The sequence below is a fragment of the Symphodus melops genome (assembly GCF_947650265.1).
Source record: "Symphodus melops genome assembly, chromosome: 15".
NCBI lineage: Eukaryota > Metazoa > Chordata > Actinopteri > Labriformes > Labridae > Symphodus > Symphodus melops.
Genome location: NC_136705.1, coordinates 1,678,324 through 1,702,027, shown reverse-complemented (window position 1 = coordinate 1,702,027; position 23,704 = coordinate 1,678,324). Strand labels below are relative to the sequence as shown.

Sequence of the window (23,704 nt, the reverse complement as noted above, 5' to 3'; positions counted from 1 at the left end):
CCTCTTCTTGCTCTTCTGGTTCAAGTCTGTGGAGGCAAAAAACCACAATGAACCAAGAATGAAAATGAGCCTTGTATGACGATTGACTCCCTCTTGATTAGCTTTGTTTAAGTTGGGTTTGAATCAGAACCCAATTATAAGTGAAATCAACCAAATCACAGAGCTTCACTCATCGAGCACTTCTCGGTTTATAAACTCGCGTGTTTGATTACGGCACCGGGGGAGCTGTGTTTTGGTTCTCCTGATCACGCTGGCATCGTGCTCTGTTAGAGTTGGAGGGAAGATGTTTACAGGAATATTTTTATGACACGTTTATTGTGGTTTTAATGGTCTCCAACACAAACACAGACTTTGACATCATCCCATTATGTCGATGTGTTTTATGAGCACAGCCTGCTGTTTTATTCAAAGTGTTCACCTGGCGTTTTCTCTCTCCAGGTAGAACAGCGCCGGCTGTGCGCTTGGGGAGGGCTTTGCATGAAGCGTTTTATGTGCTGCATTTCCATCCCGTCTCCATGGCAACGGCTGCTGTATGACCCGACACTGCTCCGTTACTTTCAATATCTGAGATAGTTTATTTCCCGATCAGACACGGAGCGAGGAGGAGGAGGATGTGGGGACAAGACAGGGTCAGATAATCGTGCTGCTGACGTCGACGGCGCCTCTCTGAAAAAGTTGGACGATTTTCAACTTGAGCGCTCGGAGCGGCCGCATACAAAGTTGGAGCGATCAGAAAGAAGACGATGCGGGTTGTAAACGCTCTGTAATCATTGAACCATTTCAAAAAAAAAAAAAAGACACAGGGTCTCGACATGATGTGCAGTTTGTGCAGAGAGATCCGCGGTGAATTACAGAGTGAGAGCACAAAGCTCGCAGTGAAACACGCTCCATGTTTTATTCTGACCTCTGAGGTCTTTTGATCAAACTTTCCTGTAAAAGAATTTGAATGATTAGGATTGGAATGCAGCCCTCAGGGATCCTGAATATTTCCCCCCTTCTTTTTTAAAGTGCATTCTGGGCTCAGCTTCTTACGGTATCTCACTTCGTGTTGGACCGGTCACAAGATGATTCTGCAAATCTCTGAGAGGGAAAAAAAAAAAGATTGATGTTTTCCATTTTCATGATGATAAATAGAGTCAGGAGGAACTCAAGTCCACTGTTCTGACATCCATCTCCTTCTTTACAAATATTACTCTGAGCCCGTCATGTGGACGGGCTATCTTTAGATCCAAGCATGACATCATCCTGCCTGTCTTATCAGCTGCATGGCGTGCTATTTAAACCAAATAACACAAACAGCGGGGGAAAAGTTACGAGCCATACTTGGAGTCCGCGGCTCTGTGCTGTCAGCGCCGCAGTAACCTCCCGCTCTGCTCGCCCCGCAGGAGTGACAGGACCTCCCTCTCTCCCACCGCCTCCACTTTCACCAGGGAAGACGCTGACCTCCTGACTCCAGAAGCCCAGTGCATCGTGGGAACGGAGACGCAAAGGATCATGGGAAAAGAGGTGAAGGAGGAGCAGAATCGTCTGAAAGGCTGCGTGGTGAGTAGCTTGAAACCACAGTGTGGCTCCGGAGCGAGAGAGAAAAGAACAGCATCAGCGCTGACAGAAGATGAGCTCAGCCTCTTTCAGCTCTACGTCTCCTGCGGCCGCACAAAGTGACGCACTTTGTTCTTTGGGTTGGAAAATGCCTGATTTACAGCTCAGAGAGGTTTTCTCCTAAATACGAGTATTTTTAAAGACTGTCACATGTGCTGCAGAGCGTCGGCCTCCAGGCTTGGCTCTTCAAACACTGCTGGCTTTCCATCCCACCAGCTAGTTAGTTTCACTTAATAACGCCGTTCTTACATCCCAAATATTTTCACCCGTACTGACCCAGGAGGTTTCAATCTTTGTCAAACACACCGGATAGAGAACACACACAAAGCAAAGGGCCGAGGTCAGAAGCTTTTAAATGTCTTCACATGTTCAGAGGGAGATATGTTATTTGTTAGAAAGATATTTTGGGGCCTTTTTTTGTCTTTATTGGAAAGAAGACGGCTGAAGAGAGACAGAAAGGTTCGGAGGGGAGAGAGAGTCAATATTTTTATTTATGCCGCTCCGTTCGAACCTTCAAAACATGATGAAGTTACAGTAAATGTGTAAAAATATTCCTCCTGTGTAGACTTGGTAATGTCTGACCTTTTAGTTCATAAACTGAGAGCACTCAGTGGTCCACACAATCTGAAATGTGGATGTTTTGTTTCTTGTCAGTGTGTCTTTATCAAACTTTTCACAGTCTCAGTGCACCACGAGTGAACATTTAAGTATCTGTCAGAGTTCAGTCTGTGAAATCCTGTCGACGTGTTTCAGTCCAATCCCCGTTTGGAGATGAGATCTTGACTTTGCTCTCGGTTCTCCTGCCGATCTTTATCTCTCTCTCTCTCTCTCTCTGTCTCTGTCTCTCTCTCTCTCTCTCTCTCTCTCTGTCTCTGTCTCTGTCTCTCTCTCTCTCTCTCTCTCTCTCTCTCTCTCTCTCTGTCTCTCTCTCTCTCTCTGTCTCTGTCTCTCCCTCTCTCTCTCTGTCTCTGTCTCTCTCTCTCTCTCTCTCTCTCTCTCTCTCTCTCTGTCTCTCTCTCTCTCTCTCTCTCTCTCTCTCTCTCTCTCTCTCGTCTGCAAACGTTCCTTGCTTTGACCTGCGGAGGCACAGGAAGCCCTCAGAGGTGTTATTTAACCTGGCACAAGAATTCCAGACGTTTCCATGAAAAATGTCAAGCCGTGACTGCACAACATGCTCGACCTGCGGGCCAGACCAAATAAATCCAAGAATTTCACTTTATGCTTTAATGACATCTTGGCTTTTAACAAAGCTTCACAGTCTTTGGACTGGAAGTCAATCACTGAGTGATGTGGGGGGTCAGAGCCGGGGGGGGGGGATAATCTGCAGAACATGTGGATTCCTCACACACGATATTCCTCAACTCTGACGCCGATCAGCTCTTTAGTGAAGATGTGGGTGCTGCTGCAGGAAATACTGTTAGCGTCATTTTGAGGGGGGAGGACTGTGGTGTGTTAAAAACCTGTAATTAAGTTTATATTTAGTCTCTTAAGTCAGCATTTTAAATGTGTTTACAACCTGTCCCGGTCTCGAGGTGTCCCGAAATGCAACGCTTCTTTAAGTTATTTTGGGCCGTTTTTCCTTTTATTGATTCGGACACCTGGGGGGGGACAGGAAGTGTTAGGAGGAGAGAGGGAGGGATCACGTGACCTTTTCTTGACCCGGAGCTTTTGTGACCACCGACCTGATCTTCTGGACTTACTTAGATGTCCTCTCTGAGGGTCTCCTCTCTCTTCGCCACATTTTAAGGTTGCTCGGTTGATTCCCAGGAAGAAGTTGCTCTGCATTGATATGTACAGGTGTGGCGCCGCCATTGTTCAAAAACCATCACCCAACAAGAATCACGTGATTGAAAACATCGTGATCATTAATGTGGAATTTAGTGGGTGACCTGTCCTCCAACCACAGGTGAAAAGGTGAAACAGACTCCACGGGTCGCGTGGTCTCAGCGCTGAGCGTGTGTAGCATCCTGCCGTCAGTGTGGCTCTGCAGCCTCAGCACCTGAGACTGGAGCTGATCAGGACAGAGAGCAGCCTCAGCACCTGTGACTGGAGCTGATCAGGGCAGAGAGCAGCCTCAGCACCTGAGACTGGAGCTGATCAGGACAGAGAGCAGCCTCAGCACCTGTGACTGGAGCTGATCAGGGCAGAGAGCAGCCTCAGCACCTGAGACTGGAGCTGATCAGGGCAGAGAGCAGCCTCAGCACCTGAGACTGGAGCTGATCAGGGCAGAGAGCAGCCTCAGCACCTGAGACTGGAGCTGATCAGGACAGAGAGCAGCCTCAGCACCTGAGACTGGAGCTGATCAGGACAGAGAGCAGCCTCAGCACCTGTGACTGGAGCTGATCAGGGCAGAGAGCAGCCTCAGCACCTGTGACTGGAGCTGATCAGGGCAGAGAGCAGCCTCAGCACCTGAGACTGGAGCTGATCAGGGCAGAGAGCAGCCTCAGCACCTGAGACTGGAGCTGATCAGGACAGAGAGCAGCCTCAGCACCTGTGACTGGAGCTGATCAGGGCAGAGAGCAGCCTCAGCACCTGTGACTGGAGCTGATCAGGGCAGAGAGCAGCCTCAGCACCTGAGACTGGAGCTGATCAGGGCAGAGAGCAGCCTCACTGATCGTCTCAGGATGCTCTCAGCTCGTTGGCACAGCTGCCCTGACTACTTTCACTGCGGTCGTTGCCTTTATTGCGCTGTTAGCTGTTAGCTGTTGGTTACCTGGGTGCTTTGTCTGTCTCACTCGTTACTTTTTATGGAGGGATTAATAAGACACTCAAAACAAAAGCCCTGCAGCCCGAAGGCCAAACTCAACAGCAGGCAGGCGCCACAAACGTTTGAACAGTCGAAGCCATTTGTCACATCGTTTCTGCGGCGCTCCTGTTTGTGCTTTATTTATTTTTTAATTGGAGTTTTTAAAGAGTGAGAGACGCAGCTCCACCGCAGCGCTTCACTGTGCTGTGATTGAAGACAAAGAAAGGTTTCAGTGTCTGCACGGATGTTTCCCATGCATCGCGGACCTATACGTCCTTCTTTCGGAGTCAGCAGCAGTGCAGCCTCTTGTTTCTGGAGGTAAACATGCAGATCGTCTGTTTCTCGGGCTAATTGCAGCCAGATGCCGGGGCTGCGGACCAGATGGGCTTGGTGCTAAGTGATAGTTCTTGGCTGTCGTCACCTTGCAGCACGATGCAGAGAGACAGAAACAGATCAAAATCACCAGACTGGGAAGAGTACGCTGGAACAGGAGACGACTGGGCGGACACCATTAAATATGACATAACGAATCACTGAGCGGTTTCTGTTTGATTTTCTTCTTGTATGGCTGAACTGGATGTTGAGTGCACCACAGGAGGAGTTTGAAGTGGGAGACGTCAGTGAGCTGGGTCGTTGGGCTGATGATGGCTGCTCTATGCACTGACTGGCATGTCAGTGAGTGATGGTCGAGCCCTTCATTTTACTGCCTCACGCTGGAGGCGACACGTTCCTCCAACTCGGTGACTCATTTCTTCTATAAGCGCTCTCAGTAAATAACGTGGTTAAATTCAAGCTCCTCCATAAAACACTTTTATTAATGGCTGTTTTGTGCTTTTTGGCCGTCGTGGAAATTCAGCGTTTCTAATTTCTCTGCCGTGAAACCTTTGAGCGCTGCATATTTTTGCCTCGCTGATTGTTGCAGAGCGCCGTGCGTGTGTCAGCTCTGTTTTTACTGGCACATGTTAAAGACGTTATTTTAAACCGAACAATTAACACAGAATGACTGACAAATGCCAACTTTAAAGAATGTTACAGAACTTTTACTTTGCTAAGCAAAGGAAGTTAAAGACACTAAAATATTTAAATAAAACAAAAATTCTGATTTATATACTTCAAATTCCATCACCTGAAATATTTCCAGCAGTTATTAAAGGTAGAATAATCCTTCACTTTAAAGTTAGAGCATGGAGCCGCCATGAAAGATGCAACATGTTTATCGTTGCCATGGAAACGCTGGATGGCCGCTGCATTAGGGAGCAAGAGCTGCTGCTGTGATTTAAAAAAAAAAAAAAAAAAAAAAACCTCATGTAAATTATACTCGGGTACATCAGCTCGTCTGTAAACATTATTCTCTTTCACAGGTTGGTTTCAAACGGTCGTCATGACGACGGTCAAGTTTGTTTTCATCAACGTCATCTTTTTGTTATTGTTGTGATTGAGAGCCCCCTGCTGGTTTTTAAATCTTGTTCATGTAAAAAAACAAACAAACAAAAAACACCAAACATGACAGTTTGAAATTAGTTATTGAACAATAATAATTAGTATTAGTGATGTTTTGTTCTTGCGTTGGTTCAGAACTGAACTCTTTCAGCAGTAAGCCAGCTCACGTCACCTCTGGTTTCCTTCTCATGTGTAATTAAAAAAGACTGATGTACAAACAGTAACAAAGAATACGGCTTGACTTGTTTTCCACGTTTCTTCGCCGTCCGATGACTCAGACAGTGAACCGGACCTGCCACCAGGAAATCCTGCTGTGTTCTGTGTGCTGGGCCAGACACGTGTTGCTCAGTGTGGAAACCCCTCCGCACGGCCCTTTGGCCAACCTTTAAAGCACTCCGACGCTTGTTAAAAAGGCTTAGTGGCTGTTGACGTCTTTGATATATTTCTGCACAAACACGAGGTCTGCAGCTTTGGCTTTGACCTCGCTCAAAACTCCGCTACAGACTTCGGCCTGGAAATCCCAGTCCAAGGCTGAACAAGCACGTCTGACGTTTAACGAGGGGTTCACAGAGTCTGCGATGTGTCTTTGTTGTCGGTGAGGCGGTGAAGCGTTGGGTCTCATGTCGTCTTTCATAAAGGCATCTTCAGTGTTTTCGTTACAAACCTTGAAGGAGAAATGGTCTCTGCCTTCAGTCAGCTCTGGTTTATTTCACACAGAATAGTCGAGCTTTGTTAGAAAGTTTGCAGGAGACTTCGTTTGGCCTCGGCGGCGGCTCAACGCGCCGTCCAGCCTCTTTGGAACGCTCACGTTAGCGGCGAGCTGCAGCGGCGCCCTCGCTGTCTGACGGAGCCTCCACCTGAGCAGCTGGAGACACACGAAGCGTCGCTCACGTGTCCTGATGTCGATCTGCTCCAGCCACTTCTTTATTTGTGCAAAAAACAAAAGTTTAAAATAAATCAGGAACTTTAACTTCTAAAGAATCTGGATCCTGATTGGATCAAAAATAAACACTTCACACAGAATGATGTAAAAACTCTTCATCCAAATAATCAGTGAGTATGTTCTTCTTCTTGACTCAAGCAGCTTTTATACACAAGGGGAGGAGTCAGCCCGTCCATGTAAACACAGCTCTGACAACAACACACTTCTCCCTCACTGTAGTCAGGACTCACACACACACATTCACACAGGACACACTGGACTTATATTATTGTTCCTTTAACGTGTCTGTGATCCTTCCTCACATTCAAACTAAAGACATCCACAAATCTACGAGTTGTTTTTGGATTATTTCCTGAAGACGTCTTTTTTTTCTTCTTCCTCTTCTGTCCGCAGAGTTCTGCTGAATGTGGGATCAGTGCGAGATCTCCCAGCAGCCAAATCTCAGAGCAGCAATCAGTGAACCGCACCTCGTCACCCACGGGAGGCGAGCCGGCCTCCGCTGATGATGTCATAGTCAGACTAGATCCATTGAAGGGGGAAAGGTGACAGCCCCCCCCCCCCCCTCTCTCTCTCTCTGTGTGTGTGTGTGTGACTTACATAATAAGGGTTTTTTATGTAAGTCATAATTGGAGTCACATGTCAGTGTTTTCTTTGCAGCAGGAAGCCGAGGCCTGGCTCCGCCCCGCGAGGCCACACACAGCTCCACACTCAGCTCCAGAAGTTCACCGTGTCTGCTGACAAGGTGACCTGAACCCCCACAGGCCACGCCCACATTTACCTTTACATCATCCAATCATGTCATTATTCCACACTCAACACAACGAATGTTAAAACCAAAAAAACACTATAACACTGTAAGTAGTCACAGACAATATGTTATGTTATACAAATGTTTGGGAGATTTAAAAGAAACGCGTTTACCTGGTTGAGTGTCTTTAAATGTCAGCCCTGTGATTGGCTGGCAGCCAGTCCCGCCCCCTGCAACCCCGAATGGAAGCAGTATAGATAATGGATAGATAGATGTTCTCTGTTAATGCTGTAGTAACCTGTGCTGCAGCTCTATTAGACTTCCTTTAATTCTATTTTCAACATGAATTTATACTTTATTGATTATATTTTTTGTGCGCTATGTAAAGCTTCATTTTCAAACGTGCATTATAAAATATTCTGCCTTGTGTTTCCCCTTGACCCGTTTTCTGTCAGACTCTGTCCTGGCTCAAGGACAACGTGTCCATGGCCACGCAGGTGTGTTCTATAGCCAGCTTCCAGGGCCTGGACGCGGCCCGGCGGCGTCAGCACGCTCTGGAACAAGAAATCCTCAGCAACAGGGCCAGGATCGAGGTGGTCAAAAGGGTGAGCCAAAACACACTGTCAAATTCAGGGTTTGTCTGAGGAACATAAGAACTGGATGGATGCCCCGAATGAAAACATCCCCCACATGTTGCAGACCGGGCCACATCCCCCACATGTTGCAGACCGGGCCTGGCTGCTGTATTAATCGAATAATGAGCTGACATTTCATCCGAGACGGCTCAACTCGCCACAAACGTCAGATTAGCTCGACATTTCTCAGCACGATCGCCCAGTCCTCAGTCACCACATGCTCTGATCGCTTTAACGCCGCTTCCTCAGGAGGGCCGCGAGCTGGTCCGAGCCCAGCACCCGGGCGGCGCCAGGATCGAGGAGTTCCTGGGCCAGCTGGAGGTCCTGTGGGAGGAGCTGAGGAGGAGGCACCAGAGGAACGGCGTGTTTCTGAGGGCGTCGGAGGAGCTGGGCTTCAGGGTAAGAGTTCATGAAACGCCTCGCCGCAGGAGCTCCTGAGTCACACGGAGGGAAGTGAGTAACCTCCGGAGTTATCGGGGGCGGGGGGGGGGATTTATGGTTATGACGGATGATCCTGGATCAGCTCTCTCATTGTGAGGCTCATGCACTTTCATCTTTACCACCTTAATTGGCAGGCAGAGTGGTATACATCCATAATTTATGAAGCTAATCCAAAGCATATAAATTGCGCCGCCATATAATTCAATTATGGGATGGAAAAAAAGCTGAAAATCCACCCAGATTGATGACTCAGCTGGAAAGCATGAGTGTTTTATTAGCGAAGATGTAAGTCACAGCATGGTCCACTTCCATTAGGTAAACCCACCGCTGTTCCCTTTGTATAGAACATCAACTCTGTTTGTTTTTGCAGTTCACTGACTCACTTGCAAACCTCTCTGCGTGATTCCTCTGTGAAGGTCGTGAAAGTGCTGCAGGCCCTGGGCAGCCTGGAGGCCTGGCTGGAGTCCGTGGAGCTCTCCCTGAAGGAGTGCGCGCTGGCCGGCGACCCCGAGACCATGAGCGCGGCGGAGAGGGAGAGCTGTCTGCTGGAGGAGGAGGTGGCAGCTCGCAGTGTGGAGCTCAGCACCCTGAGGCAGGAGGTGGACCGTCTCCAGGGGCACAGTCACCCACACACCCGAGGCCTGCCGGCTCGCATGGAGGACGTGGAGAGAAAGTGAGTTTTTGTGGGGGATTCCCAGGACGTCAATCATCGGGGGAGCTCGTGTTTATGATGTGAACGTTTCCCCTCCAGAGGTTTCACTCGTCAGTGTTGTCAGGGAATAAAACATGTCAGTGTTTCCAACAGGTCGACGGGTTGGGACGTGGAAGAGCTTATTCATAAAGTCCCCAGATTTGATTTAACACAAACAATTTCACCCCATAAACGACAGAAAATATACAGCCATAAGATGTGTTTGGTTCTCTGAGTTGGCAAAAGAAATCTCTCCATGCGCTCATTGAGTGCAGAGCGTCTCCCCCTCAGTCCTGACATGCACTTTACCCACAGCTGGTCAGTTTGTGTCAGACTCTCCAGCACAGTGTCTCTAACAGGACTCACCTTTCTGTGGGGGGCTCTGCACAGACCTGATGATGCTGCAAAGACCACCAACTCAAACAAGGAAATGGAAAGGCTTCAGTTTGAGTGTTTCCGGCAGGTTGGGCAGGGGGGGGTGACCCCTCTTTCGTCTTCGCAGGTAGAGGATCCCTCTCAGCAGCTGCAGGACACTTGTGATGATGTCATTATTTAACACAACATATAAGCAGCTCAGGGCTCATTTCTCCTGCAGAAAATACTCTTTGAAATGTCTCCCTTTTCCATGGCTAATATAAACTGTGCACGGAGCGAGCACCTTCATGCCCTGCAGTACAGGATGTGTTTATATGATGTATGATTACATGAGCAGCACTCCAGCACAGTGACATGCTGCATGTGGTCTCTGTAATGTGTTTCTCTCTGAGGGATGCAGCCGTGTATATACGGATGTGGATTATAGTGTAGCTGGTCACTGAAACATTCCTGCTGGTTTGTGTGTGTGTGTGTGTGTGTGTGTGTGTGTGTGTGTGTGTCCCAGGTATCATCGTGTCCAAAGCGCCTTGACCCAGCAGAGCTCAGAGCTGCAGGACACGCGGATGCTGACAGAGTTTCTGGAGCGCGTTGAGCTGGAGGAGAGTCAGGAGCTGGGCGGGAGTCGATACAGCCTCGGCCAGGTGAGGAAAGCTCGTCATTGGTTGTCATTGGTTGGTTTTGAGATATTGTGCGAGGTCTCAGACACTGACCCTGTGAAGATAAGGAGACGCTCGAAGACAGTCTTTAAATTTAGCAGTGTCTTGTCTTGCATCTCTTTACACTGGACCCTCTCTCTCTCTCTCTCTCTCTCTCTCTCCAGCCTCTTCACAGCGAGATCTCCACTGCTCCCACATTGCTGGGACTCCAAAGCAGCAGCAGCAGCAGCGGTGGAGAGCCCCTGATTGAAAGCATGGGAGACCCCGTGGAGGAACTCCGGGAGGCTGTCGAGATGCTGAACGACACCGTGAGAGAAAGAGGGCGATCTCAGAGCCACGATCAGGCCGTGCAGGAGCTGCTGAGAAAGGTCAGGAGAGGAGAGTCGGCTGAAGCTCTCTAAATGATGAGCGCTCTTGTCGTAGTTCATTTTTAAAATGTTTGTTTATAACGGTAGTTGACGATGCCGAACTGGTTTGAAGTCTCTGCTTTTGGCACAAACAGCTGCACAAACCAATAGAGCCACATCTGGTTTGCTTTTGTCTGTGGTTGTGTACTTTAATAGGCCTCCTCCTCGCATGAGTGTTTTTGCACTAATTCGTTTTATTCTTGCTCACATGTCAGACGAGCACATGCACACACGCCAGCGGAGGACTCCATGACACCATTTTAAACACTAATTTGCAATGTGGCTCTCATTGGAAAACAAATAATACACAGTGAAGCATAATGACTTAATGACGGGCTGCGTGTGCCTCTCCAGCATGCCAGCCTGGTGGTCCGAGTGGAGGAGAGTCTGTCCTGCAGCAAAGAGCTCAGTCTGGACATCCTGGAGAGGGAGACGGACATGGCCGTGCAGTGCGACCTCGAGCACTGCGGCATCGACGCCCTGCAGATGAAACTGGACGGACTGGAGGTGATTTCTTCTCGTTGTTATCGTCTGCTGTTTTCTTTGAGTCAACATGGATGCTTAAAACAAACGCTGAACGAGCTAACAGTCACAGACTCGGTTAGCTGCTAATCGTTGCTAACATGTAAATAAAAAACAGCTCACAGAGAGAGAGAGACAGATTATTAGTCTATTTACAGGAACTCATCTCCAAAAGGCTCCAACAGCACAAACACACCCAGAGGTCAAAGGTCAGAGACTGAATCAGCTGAGGGGACAGCTAGCAGCTCCCACCTGTCACTCAAATAGGCCACGCCTCCTTACTCTACATCCCTTTAAGCCTAAATATAATGTAAACAGGTGAGTTGTAGAAACATTCAGGCGGAACAGCTGAAGAGAGAAACGAGCTCTAGAGACACAAACTGTTTTTATACCAGGCTGTAAACATGTTTGTTTTAACATAGAGCTCTATGGAGGCTGACTCACTGCAGGAGACAGACTCTAGTGGACACTGGAGGAACTGCAGCTGTAGCACTGCTGTGTTTGCTTCATGTCTCTGGATTCTGGACCCTCGAGTTTAGCTCCCCCCCCCACACACACACACACACACACACACACACACACACACACACGCACACACACACTTAACTCCCTTTCCTCTAACACATTGTTCCACCGCCTGTTTCCTGTTGTGCCAGATTTTCTCACATCTAAAAATGGGCCAGCCCACCCTGCTTTGATTTACAGCATAAACTGCACCATAAACAATCACACACACACACACACACACACACACACACACACACACACACAGAGCGTTCAAAAGTTTGTTATTCACACAGGATGTTTATTTACACGTGTGTGAGTCATTGTTTTTCTGTGTGTGTGTGTGTGTGTGTGTGTGTGTGTGTGTGTGTGTGTGTGTGTGTGTGTGTGTGTGTGTGTGTGTGTGTGTGTGTGTGTGTGTGTGTGTGTGTGTGTGTGTGTGTGTGTGTGTGTGTGTGTGTGTGTGTGTGTGTGTGTGTGTGTGTGTGTGTGTGTGAATATCAGGTGGGGTGTGTTTTGCCTCCATGGTTTGGAGGTGTGAGTTTGGTTGATGGTAAAGTTGTGTGTGAGTCATTTTTTGGCAGCGTGGTGTGTATCGCACACACACACACACACACACACACACACACACACACACACACACACACACACACACACACACACACAGCTGTCTGGACTTGATACGACTGAAGAGCAGAAATGAGCTAATCTCTCAAACTGAAATAAGCGTGTCGTCAGCAGACTGGCATCCACGGCTCCGTGTTCAGACTCACTGTAGCTGAGAAACATCGTGGACTACACTTCCCAGAGTCAACACCATATTAATTACGGCTCGTCAAAGGGAGAACACACAGCGGGAGCTTGCTTTGGCGTGGCGGCTCATATGTAGACCATATGGCTCTGCAGCTGAGTGATATGCAAAAAGCCTTGATGAGGTCATGCAGGCTGTCTGAGAGCTACAAGTGCATGATGGGACATGATGGATATTTAGTGCGACTCTCCACAGGTGGTCTATGAAGTCATCAGGGAGGAGGTGAAGGAGGTGGAGGAGCGGGCCTCTCGGCTGGAGGAGCTGTGCCCAGGGAAGGTGCACGTACTCGGGGCAAAGATCGGGGCGATGCTGCAGGGCTGGACGGAGCTCGGGAGGAGCCTGAGGGAGAACAGATCACGTGTGCACGAGTTTGTGCAGCTCCAGGACTTCTTCACCAGCTACCTGGCGATGATGTAAGCAGAGAAGAGGGAGTCTGAGTCATGTGATAACATGCATTACAAGTTATAACCTCCAGCTGCACTGATGGTCATCAGTCTGGACGTGTTTTAAAGAAACACAGTTTTAACTTCCTGCTCACAAAAGGTTTCATTTGCATCTTAATGATTGAATAATAAAATATTTTGAGATACTACGCTGTCGTGTTCTTTAGCCCCGCCCCCTTGTAAGCAGGGCGGCGTGGGGATGCTGTGGCCCCTTCCCTGACCAGATTTTCTTTCGTAATTGTGAATGAGAACATCTGCCCATTACGACGTCTCCGAATGAAGAGAACAGGATGTTCTGGTGGTTAAGCACAGGTCCCTGGTGACATGAATAATTGAAGATGTGCTCAGGAGGTCAGCTGGAGTTTCCTGTGCCGAGTGTGACAAGGCGATGAATGTCTGCACTATTAGGGAGCGTCTGCTTATTCTCACCCTCCCCCCTCCTCCTCTGAGCAGCTCATGGACTGAAGACACCAGGTCCTACATTTTCTCTGACGCTGCCTTGCATCTGGGGAGCGACGGGCAGATGCCGCTGGCTGCGGAGCTGGACCTGCAGATCGAGCAGAAGTTTGAGGAGTTTGATGAGCTGGTGGCTTCGGGGAGGAACATTTTGGACAAAGAACACCATCTCAGACAGATGGTGAGTGGGATTACACACCCTCTCAAATATTCACTTGTACTGTTGGTTTCATTTGGGGTCCGGCCTTTCCAAACCCTGAGTCATGTGTTGCAGGTCAAAGAGCGCATGGAGGAGCTGAGGAGCATGCTCGGATGGATCTTGGTGCACTGGAGGGCTCAGAAACAGCAGTGGCTCCACAAACAGAGCAAACAGGAGCTTCCACAGGATAACATTTATTCAGAGGCCACAATGTGCTCTCCGAGAACAGAGGTAGCCTCAAGACACAGCTCAGCTTTAAACTAAAAACATAATGGGTACAGATAAAGTTCTCATCGACCGCTGTAAATGTTTATTTTTTTGTTTCCATTGCTTCCTACAAAGAGTCCAGCTCCCGAGATAGAGGACTACGTCTCCCATCAGCCCCCAGCCCTCACCTCTGATGAAGACGGACAGAAGGACAGCCGGCCTCCTTCCCTGCAGCCTTCAGAGGAGAAGCAGCACGAGGACGGGTACGAGGTCATGAAAAGCATCGGACCACCAGGCGGCGAGACCTCCGCTCCCTCCTCAGAGTCCCCCAAACCGGCTATTGTGGTCCTCAAAGACCCCAGCACTCCTGCCTTAGGGGGCACAGTGAACCTCATCCTCAGCTTTGCAAACACAGGGGACAGCCATGTTCAGGTGCTGGACCCACCTGTGGTGGATGAGAGCTTTGAGCCTGTGCACAGGGTGAGAGAAACAGTCTGCACTCAGATACAAATCACTGTCTTCACACTTCTCTGTAGAAATACAGCAGCAGCATTCCTTCTCTGTCGAAGCTGCATGGGACCTCCTGCTGCTGTTCATTCCTCCCTCTCTTCACCTTCACATCCTCCTTTTCTCCCTCAGCTCACTGTGCCTCAGCCTTCTGCCTGTAAAAACTTTTGGAGGCGCTGCCAGGGCCTTTTGGAAAACACTTTGGGTAGTTTAAAGCGAAAGAAAAAGATTTATCGGCAGAGTGCAAACGAGGTAAATTGCGCGTTTGTGAATTGCGGCTGCATGCTGCGTCTCAAAGTGTGCTGGGGCTGCATGCTGTGTGAGGTGGCTGTTTTCAGGGGGGGGGCGGGGGGGGGGGCAGCATGCTTTACTAACTCCTGTTAACGAGCTTCAGTCAGGCTGCTGGTGCCCTGTCTGCACACCGGGGGGGAAAGAACGAAAGCTAAAGTGTTGTTAATGTGCACAGACACCATCGACAGGGTCAATGCAGCTGTGAAAAAAAAAACACTTCTCTGTAAAATGCATCATTTCAAACTGAACCGCAGATATTTAACCAATCAGAGACTGAAAGGCTTCCCGTCAGGAAACAAATGAACCGGGTCTTTGACATTAAAAACAGACATAACAACACGACTGAATGCTTTAAGAGTTTGATTATAAATACAGATTTAGCATAAACATGTTGAAAGAGTGCAGGGACTTTGAGCCAATCACAGCGCTCTGTCGTGAGCGTGTTTGGTCGACAGCAGGCTGTGGTGTTACTGACAATACGTTTTTTTTTGATCGTGGTTACCCGTAGCAACCAGCAGACACCTCGACGACGCCTCACGGCACCACGTCTGCAAAGAACTCATTCAAGTCCGGAGCCGCGGAGGCCGGTCTGATCCCTGATCAGCCGAGCGTCAACATGTTTTTATACCCGATGTTAAATATTCATTTCCAGTCAAACTGTGTTTCAAAGATTTAGGATTCACACTTTCAGAAAGTGAAGTGGAGAAACAAAGTGTGTCTCTGCAGTTTGGAGACTAAAGACGACGAGCTCTCCGTACAATCATCTGTCAGCTCGTCAGAGGAATGAAGAAATCCCCCGCAGACACTCAGACAATTAATGAGCGCGCCTCCAGTCCAACTTTCCTCTGATGAAACTTTTCTTTGGAGCTGGACTCGTCTCATGAGTCTGGAAGCTCTGATGACAGAGACAGAAAGAGGGTGACGAGTCAGAGACGCACACTCACTCCACCTCCTGCTGTGAATGCTGACAGACTCTCTCTCTCTCCCCCCCCTCTGTCGTTTCACCCCGACCCCGAGGTGACCCTGCTCTGCTGCCACCGAAGTGTTAAATAACTGATCTCTGCTGCAAAATGGCTCCCAGCAGGACGCCAACACAGGCGCCGTCATCAGGCGGGGAACTGGTGCTGAACTTAGTCAAAGACTGCACGCAGTGATTTATAGTCTGGGGCTTCCACAGAAACACGAGATTAGTCACAGAGTTGGAAGGTCAAAGCGTTACAGCTGCATATGACGGCATGTGCACGCACATGTGATTCTGATTACCGTCTGCAGCCGTGTAAACGCATCTCTGCTCTTCAGTCTGCGTTGATGTGTGAGGTTTGTATGGTAGCTGATTGTCTTCAACAGTTTGTCTTTCCTCATGTCTAACTTATTCCATCTGTCTTGTTCTTGCACAGTGTGAAGTGTTTTAACACAGTTTAGTGTGTTTGTGTCACATTCAACAGACACGGAGCAGCAGGAGACGTTTGAGTCTTTACAATCAAATATGAAGCTCTGTTTTTTTTTGATAAATGATAAATAATACATTTTATTTGTAAGCATTTTTAAAGATGATCTTTACACATTACAATAATCATAAAATATACAGTTAAAAACAGTAGAAAGGGAACTAAAAGGTAACGTATTAAAAGCTAGCATAAAGCATGTGCTAGCATAAAGCATGTGCTAGCATAAAGCATGTGCTAGCATAAAGCATGTGCTAGCATAAAGCATGTGCAGTCTGAGTGATGAGCATCCTTCTTGTTTTTGCAGGTGAGTACCTACCTGCATGTGAAGGATAACAACCTGTGTGCGGCGCCAGTGTACGAGAGCATCACCCTGCCCCGCCAAAAGAGCCGCTCCGCAGGCTCCGCCTCCCCTACTTTCTCTCCATCCTCCTCCTCCTCTTCCTCTTCCTCCTCCACGCCGTCATCCTCGGCGCCCGCACCTCAGACGGCCAACGTCACCTTCCACCCGACGACCAGCGGCTCCATCTTCAGCAGCCTGAAGAGGATGGGCAAGAAGAGGAAGAGGAAACGGGACGCTCGCAGACACACCATTCAAAAGATCATGGGAGTGGAGGAGCAGCGAGAGGGGCGGAGTCAGTACGACTACGAGACGTTCACGTACGACACGCACACGTGGCCTCTGAAGGAAGCCAGGAGGAAGAAGAGTTCCCCAAAGGGCAGGGATGGAGGAGAAGCCTCGGCTTACGTGAAGAACCCGCTGCTGAAGGACATCGACACAGAGTGTGCGGGAGAGGACAGCATCACTCCGTACGCCGTCTCCGAGGGGACGAACAACCTGCTGTCGTCCAACCCCGTCAGAACTCACTGCAGATTCCTCTCTCTGGGCTCCGTGTTGAGCTTCGACTTCCCTCGAGACATGACGCTCCTCCCCAGCATCCAGGACATCATCACGATCGCCCCGCCGGAGTCTAAAGCAGGAGCAGGGACCGATCCAGACCCCCTCTCACAGAGACACTCAAACCTGAGCTCCTTCAAACAGACTCGAGCTGCTGCAGCTGCTGCAGCGGCCGCCGTCACGCACGCAGCCACAGATCTGAGCTCTTCTGAAGCCCCGTCTTCAACCGTGGCAGCGAGAGGTCTCCCTGATGGGGACGCTCGCCTCCAAACACCACCTCCTCCTGCGTCTCCAGAGGAGAGCGAGGAGCACGCTGTGCCGCGTCTGCAGGAGGACGCAGAGCAGGAGCGGGTCAAAATGACCCCAGAGGTTCAAACAAGTCCAGCTGATGGAGATGACACCAGCCGGCTCCCTATTTATGTCAACCAACCCCACACGGAGCAAAAACACTGCTGCCTGAATGTGCACACGCTCATTAAAGACCTGAACGGACACATGTACCATAAATGTTCGAGAGGCCACGGTCTGCATGAGGACGGTCCCGGTGTCCAGTGTCAGAGCCAGGCGTCTCACATGGTGGTCAACCTGAAGTCCACGGTGAGCGTGAGTGTTCGTCAGGACTCTGTGGACTCTGGGATCTCCACCTCCAGCAGCATCAAGCTCTGCAGCGACGCTCCGGGTCCGGAGCAGCCCAGAGGGGTGGTGGGGAGGCTCCTGTCCTTAGAGGTGGAAGGCGTGGACCGCACTAAAAGAAGGGGGGACACTCTGAGTCCTCCAGGTCCAACGCCGAACTCAGCCGATCCAGAAGCAGAGCCGGTGCACCTCGACCACCAGCAGTTTGAGGAGGAAGAGGAGGAGCTGGAGGACATCTGGAACCAGACGAGTAACTACAGACAGAGTATCTGCTCGGACATCATGTATCAGCCCAACCAGGATGAACCCGAACCCCCACGCCAACCCGCACAGCCCCCCTCGCCCCCCCCTTCCCCTCAAACCCCTGCAGTCCTCTACAGGAACCTGGCCACGGCCTCGGCGCCAAACCTCCTGGTGGCTGAGTTCAGACTGCCCTCCCACATTCAGAGTCTGCTTGGTTACAACAAGGAGTCGAAAGGTCAGCTCCCCCTGCTGGCCGCCGGAGACAGGAGGTCCTGGGCGGCGTTCCCCAACAGAGAGCCAGCCGGCAAGAGCTCAGTGACGGTGAACGAGACGGCGTCCGACCCACTGAAGCTCCCGGAGGTCTGTGACAATCACAGATACATTTATCAGTACAGAGAGGACGAGGAGGAGGAGGGGGACACGGGCTGCGTGAAGGTGAGGTCAAAATCACAGACAACAGCACCAGAGGTTAAAGGTCAGGGACTGAACTAGCTCAGGAGACACCTAGCACACCTAGTGGACACTTGAGGAACTGCAGCTTTTAGGAAGCGTCATAAATCAGTCTTGTTCTTGTCTGGTTTTGTTCCATGTAATTTGGATGAACTTGAAGTTTAACTTTCCTTCATGTGAGTCCTCGTCAATTCAAATGTTTTGCATGAAGTGAAAACAGATAAATGTTGATGTGAGGTCAGAATCTTTGGTTCATGTTCTGTCCTCTCTCTCTGACCAGGACCAGTCGATCAGTCTGCTGTCAGTTCACATGAACGTGGACGCCGTCGTCTGTCAGCAGAGAAAAGCCTCTCACAGCCCTGACGTCAAGGAGGCGCAGGAAGACGTGTTGTCCACCAGAGGGCGCTGCATCACCCTGGTGAGAGTGGATTCAATGGGTCAGAAACACGGCTCGCAGCGAGGTGTTTGTTTCTGTTTGTGTGTAAATGTGGTTGTGTTGATTCCTGTCAGAGTGGAAGGTCTGAGCTGCAGTCGATGGAGGGAACGCTGGAGAGGAAACACAAGCTGCAGTTTGGAGGAAAGAAAGTAAGAAAGGCTCGCTCAGAGCGTCACAGCTGGCCGTGAGCAGCACACACTCACCTCTCGTTTTCACAGGCGACCTCCAGAAGCTGGAACTCGTACCACGCTGTCCTCTGCAGACACACGCTGTGCTTCTACCAGGACAGGAAGGACACGCTGAGGGTGAGCACACACACACACACACACACACACACACACACACACACACACACACACACAGCTCAAGGAGGCAGTCATGGAGAATCACTCAAATGCATTTCATGATGTTTGTTGTGGTGAATTTCTGCTGCAGAGTCCTGCGTGCGGTCTGCCGCTGAACCTGCTGGGCGCGGAGTGCACGCCTGCACCCGAGTACGCCAAAAAGGCCAACTGTCTGCGACTCCGGTGAGACTCAGACTGCACCGCTGTGACCGAGTCTGAAGACTCTGCACGTGTGGTCAGCTGTCTAACCGTCGTCCTCTCTCACCCTCAGGCTCCGTGACGGGTCCGAGTATCTGCTCAACGCCTCCTCTCGATTCATGATGAAGAAGTGGATGATGAAAATACAAGCAAACACAGGTGAGATAAAAACAACACACTTTATAAAACAGAGGGGCGGAGACTCACCTGTGACGGCGTCTCAAGAGCTGTGGGTTCGAATCCCACCTCGGTCTCTTCAGCTGTTCCGTCCAATAACAGCAGAAAAGACCCGAACAAATCAGAATAATTAAAGGGAATTAAATCAGAATATAACCACATGGAGAAGTAATGTGTGCATGGATGCATATACTATATAAATATATATAATAAAGACTCAACAAACAAATACACACGACAACCTGATTTTCATAATGACATGTTTTGATTTTCTCCAAAGGTCTGAACGAGTCTGCGTCTTCGTTACCCGGCGTTCCCGCTCATCTGGACTCCTCCCTGTAAGATCTGACTCTTCCACCGTCTCTAAATGCTTCCCATCCCGGCGTTGACGTCTGATTATTAAAATCACTTTTCTTTGCTCTTTTCCAGAAAGCCCTCCGCCTGCTCCGCCTGTCACCGCCTCGCCAAATGCGTCTGCCCCGCCCAGCATGATGTCACCTCCGCGTTCCCCATTCACAAACCACCGGGCGCCGCCCAAACCAAAGAGATCGTTGTCCTCACCCGAGAGTTCAGTCCCCGGCAGCACGGACGAGTCAGGAGCGTGGAGGCGGAGTCGAGCTGCTGTGGTGAGACTTTGTGCAGAGCGTCCACGCGCTCCGCCCTCCTCTGTTCGCTCCCGTTCATCCCCTCTGAGACCGCCGCCGTGATTATTGATCCAACAGGACTTTTACTCATTTCATCTCCTCGATGACTTCATCAGCTCCGCTCCTCCCCCCGAGGGAGCTGTTGGCTTACAAATTGAATCCAGGATTTGATTTAGCGCTGTGGTGTTTCAACCTGCTCTGTAAGTGCTCTGACCACAGAGAACGTGAGAGGCTGCTGCAGGGGAACTTTGAACCACTAGGGGGAGCTGTGGTGTCGTTATACTGCAGCGCTGACATGCATTAAACCAAAAACACACATTTAGAGTCTGCTATTTGAATGTTTTCAACAAACTTTATTTAAAATATTTTAATTTACAATCAATGTGCTCAAAATAATTCTAATAATACATCTTTAATTAAATAAATACAACAGTTTGTATCAGGCATCCACTCGAGAGAGGAGGGAGGCAGCTCTCAGTGCAGTACCCATTTTGAACACTAGGGGTCAGAGTTACTTTAATGTTGAATCTGAACATGACGTGGACGTATAAAAGAAATGAAGCAGCATAATAACTCGTCTTTAAAAGCTGTTGAACTTTTGTTTTTCTTTTTACATTTTATTTTAAGTTTATTTACATTCTTCGAAATCTCCGTCAAACCTCGAGAACTTGAAGGTCACATTTTACCGCCTTCTGACCAAACATAATCCACTCGTCAGCTTTATTAAATATGGAAGCTTTTCTTGAAGTCCTTCGGTGTTTGTAAATGTTACAATAAGCGTCTGTCTCTCTGTGCAGATGACGACGGTTTAAAGCAGACGATGACTCACCGTCTGTCTGGATCATCCAGAGAAAACGTCTCCGTTTCTCCTCGCTCCCCGGTCTGCGGCGATCAGGACTGGCTCAGCAACAAGCGCCGCTCCCACTCCTTCACATCAGGTGAGCTCACAGTTATTAACCTGGATGATCTCATAAGTCTCAGGATCATAAACAGCTGATTTTTTTTTAACTCCTCATGTGCCGTCTTTGTTTCCTCTCAGCGACTTTCCAGAGGATCAAACCGATGTGGCGTGCTCCCGCGGGCCGAGGCCTGGAGAGCGCCTCAAACTACTGTGTGACTCTGGTAGTCGGAGACCAATCCTCAGACAGTTCTTCTGTCAGCAGGAACTCAGAGCGCCCCCTGCTGGCCTCAGCCGGCTGGCAGCAGGATGCCTGTCAGGACTCTCAGGCTCTGAGGAGCTTCACCAGCCTGCCGCGTCCACGCAACAAGTCCGTCTTCAAAAAGTTCTTTGGAAAGAGGGACGTCTGAGATTATAAAGATGGACGACGTGTCTTCACTTCCTGTCATACAAACAAGCGATTACTTCAGAAAGTTTTGCAGCTGAAGTTTAGACTCTTCCTCTTACCAAAACTCACAGTTAACTTCCTGTTAAAAGGTCAAAGGTCGCTCAGGTGGGTTCAGATCGTGGTGTTGAGTTTGAAGGCGACTCGCAGCACACCGGAGCCTCACTGGTCAACAGAGCTGTCAATCATGACGTCGTTCCCCTTTTCTACCTTCAATAACTAATTATAACTCAGATCAGCCTGATGAGAACTTTACGTATTTATCCAATGTGAGTTTTTACACGGAGTGGGCGGAGCTTATGACCTATTATCCAGCCAGCCAGGAGGGGGCGCTCTAAAATGTTTGGCTTCCCTTTCAAGGAGCCGTTATGTTGTCCATCTTTTTTTTCTTTTTTACAGTCTGTGGGTTAAAGGAATATTTTCTGATGTGCAGTGCACCAGTTTGATGAAACACATTAAAAAAAAAGAATCACTACTACTGAGCGTATTTATGATCCGAAGAGCTGCCGAGTGTTTCATGTGTGTTTTAATATCGTTTAATAAACCCTCAGTGTTTCTCTTCTTTTGGCAAGTGTGTGTGTTTGTACGTGCCGTGTGAGTGTGACAGTATAGTAATGTGTGTGTGTTTGTACGTGCCGTGTGAGTGTGACAGTATAGTAATGTGTGTGTGTGAGAGTGTGTGCGTGAGTGTGACAGTATAGTAATGTGTGTGTGAGAGTGTGCGTGAGTGTGACAGTATAGTAATGTGTGTGTGAGAGTGTGTGCGTGAGTGTGACAGTATAGTAATGTGTGTGTGAGAGTGTGTGAGTGTGACAGTATAGTAATGTGTGTGTGAGAGTGTGTGCGTGAGTGTGACAGTATAGTAATGTGTGTGTGAGAGTGTGTGCGTGCTTGCAACGTGTAGTCGTAGATTTTAGACGTCTTATTCCCATCTTTCTTTGATTTTCTTTTCGTTGGATTGTCGTGTTTCTGTATAAAGTTTTTTTTCTTCCTGCTCATGAAAAGTAAACTTCCGACCACATCGTCTTAATTCAGTCGTGACCAAGCGTTTACAGCCTCCTTAAACCGTGTGTGTGTGTGTGTGCGTGTGTGTGCGTGCGTGTGTGTGTGCAGTTTGATACTGCTCGGCTTGTTTCGTAAGTCACCAAGATCTTCATATTAAAACATGTTGAACTGACCGCGTGCTCTGTCTGTGATTCATGAACCTCACCAGGCTTTGATTCGAGTAACGTTTAAAAACCCGTCCCGACTCAAACAGATCAAGCGTCCATGAACGTCCATGAATGCAGGGAGAGTCAGACGTTCATTATGTCTGCATAATAAATCACATGAAGTCTGATCTGCTGTTTAGCATTACAAAATATTCAGTGATTCTTCACAAGGCCTCAGAGGCACGGAAGCAGCGGGGAAGAAAATGCTGCAAATTTAGAGTTTGGAAGATTCTGGTAAACAATTTGGTAACGAGTTGGAAAAAAAAAAAAATTCTCAGAGGAACATTGAAAGCGTGCTCGACTAATCTGAATACTACAAACACTCGCTGTTGTGCAAAAACACAACAAATCCCAGGAATAAGAAAACACGACGACTTTAACTTGTAACGGAAAAGGTAGAAAAGTCATCCAACGTGCTATCCGTCTTTTTTTAGCAGGAAGTCGGAGCTCCTCACGGCTTCGGTGCCAGCCGGAGAAAAGTTAATGAAGAGAGTGAAAAATATCATGAGGTTATATAACGTGCTGCACAAATTGTGGAAAGAGCTCGATGAAAAGTTGGCAAATGTTTTCACGAAACTTCTCGATGTTGAAAAAAACAAATGGACATAAAGCGTTTGAATGTTTTTATAAACGTGTTTTCACAAATCCCCCCCAATGATGAGGAAAGTCCATCCACGCCTTCTTTGGCGTTATGTAAAAAGAGGTAACCACGGCGAGGCCCGGTGAGTCCTGGAGCGGCGGGCAGGAAGTCGGTTCAGGACGGTCCGGGACAGCTGGGCCGAGTGTGAGTGTTTTCTTGAGCAGGACAAACAGACAAACCAACACAGATGTTCTGGTTCTGACCCCGGCTGAATGTCCCAGCGTGCTCTTTGCAGGCACGTAAAACAGGAATCCAGCAGCTCCAGTGGTTTGTGGAGAAGAAGCAGCTCTGGGAAGTTTTGCGTTTGTGGTGGAAAATTTGTCAAAAGCAACGAGAAGAGTCATTCATCATGCAGGTCGGAAATCTGTGAATCATTACGGAGCTCCATGTGACTCAACCGTCTTACCGTAAAACATGCTTT

General features: G+C 49.0%; 1 protein-coding gene across 4 annotated transcripts in view; it reads left to right on the top strand.

Moving 5' to 3' along the window:
- mymx (myomixer) overlaps positions 1 to 21,994 on the top strand; it is a 30,683-nt gene extending 8,689 nt beyond the window's left edge. For 2 of the 4 annotated variants that reach the window (XM_079362572.1, XM_079362569.1), the window contains 24 exons: positions 1,386 to 1,542; positions 7,122 to 7,270; positions 7,386 to 7,470; positions 7,932 to 8,081; positions 8,361 to 8,510; positions 8,969 to 9,225; positions 10,124 to 10,259; positions 10,439 to 10,642; positions 11,036 to 11,188; positions 12,714 to 12,931; positions 13,415 to 13,598; positions 13,692 to 13,847; positions 13,959 to 14,303; positions 14,463 to 14,582; positions 16,374 to 18,275; positions 18,571 to 18,708; positions 18,801 to 18,875; positions 18,945 to 19,031; positions 19,162 to 19,253; positions 19,342 to 19,427; positions 19,726 to 19,783; positions 19,875 to 20,071; positions 20,887 to 21,027; positions 21,129 to 21,994. In XM_079362572.1, coding sequence (XP_079218698.1) covers positions 1,386 to 1,542; positions 7,122 to 7,270; positions 7,386 to 7,470; positions 7,932 to 8,081; positions 8,361 to 8,510; positions 8,969 to 9,225; positions 10,124 to 10,259; positions 10,439 to 10,642; positions 11,036 to 11,188; positions 12,714 to 12,931; positions 13,415 to 13,598; positions 13,692 to 13,847; positions 13,959 to 14,303; positions 14,463 to 14,582; positions 16,374 to 18,275; positions 18,571 to 18,708; positions 18,801 to 18,875; positions 18,945 to 19,031; positions 19,162 to 19,253; positions 19,342 to 19,427; positions 19,726 to 19,783; positions 19,875 to 20,071; positions 20,887 to 21,027; positions 21,129 to 21,397 — 5,509 coding nt within the window. In that variant the 3' untranslated portion in view covers positions 21,398 to 21,994. The remainder of the gene's footprint in view (positions 1 to 1,385; positions 1,543 to 7,121; positions 7,271 to 7,385; positions 7,471 to 7,931; positions 8,082 to 8,360; positions 8,511 to 8,968; positions 9,226 to 10,123; positions 10,260 to 10,438; positions 10,643 to 11,035; positions 11,189 to 12,713; positions 12,932 to 13,414; positions 13,599 to 13,691; positions 13,848 to 13,958; positions 14,304 to 14,462; positions 14,583 to 16,373; positions 18,276 to 18,570; positions 18,709 to 18,800; positions 18,876 to 18,944; positions 19,032 to 19,161; positions 19,254 to 19,341; positions 19,428 to 19,725; positions 19,784 to 19,874; positions 20,072 to 20,886; positions 21,028 to 21,128) is intronic. The other 2 variants (XM_079362570.1, XM_079362571.1) reach the window with 2 other exon arrangements.
- Positions 21,995 to 23,704: the final 1,710 nt, after the last annotated feature.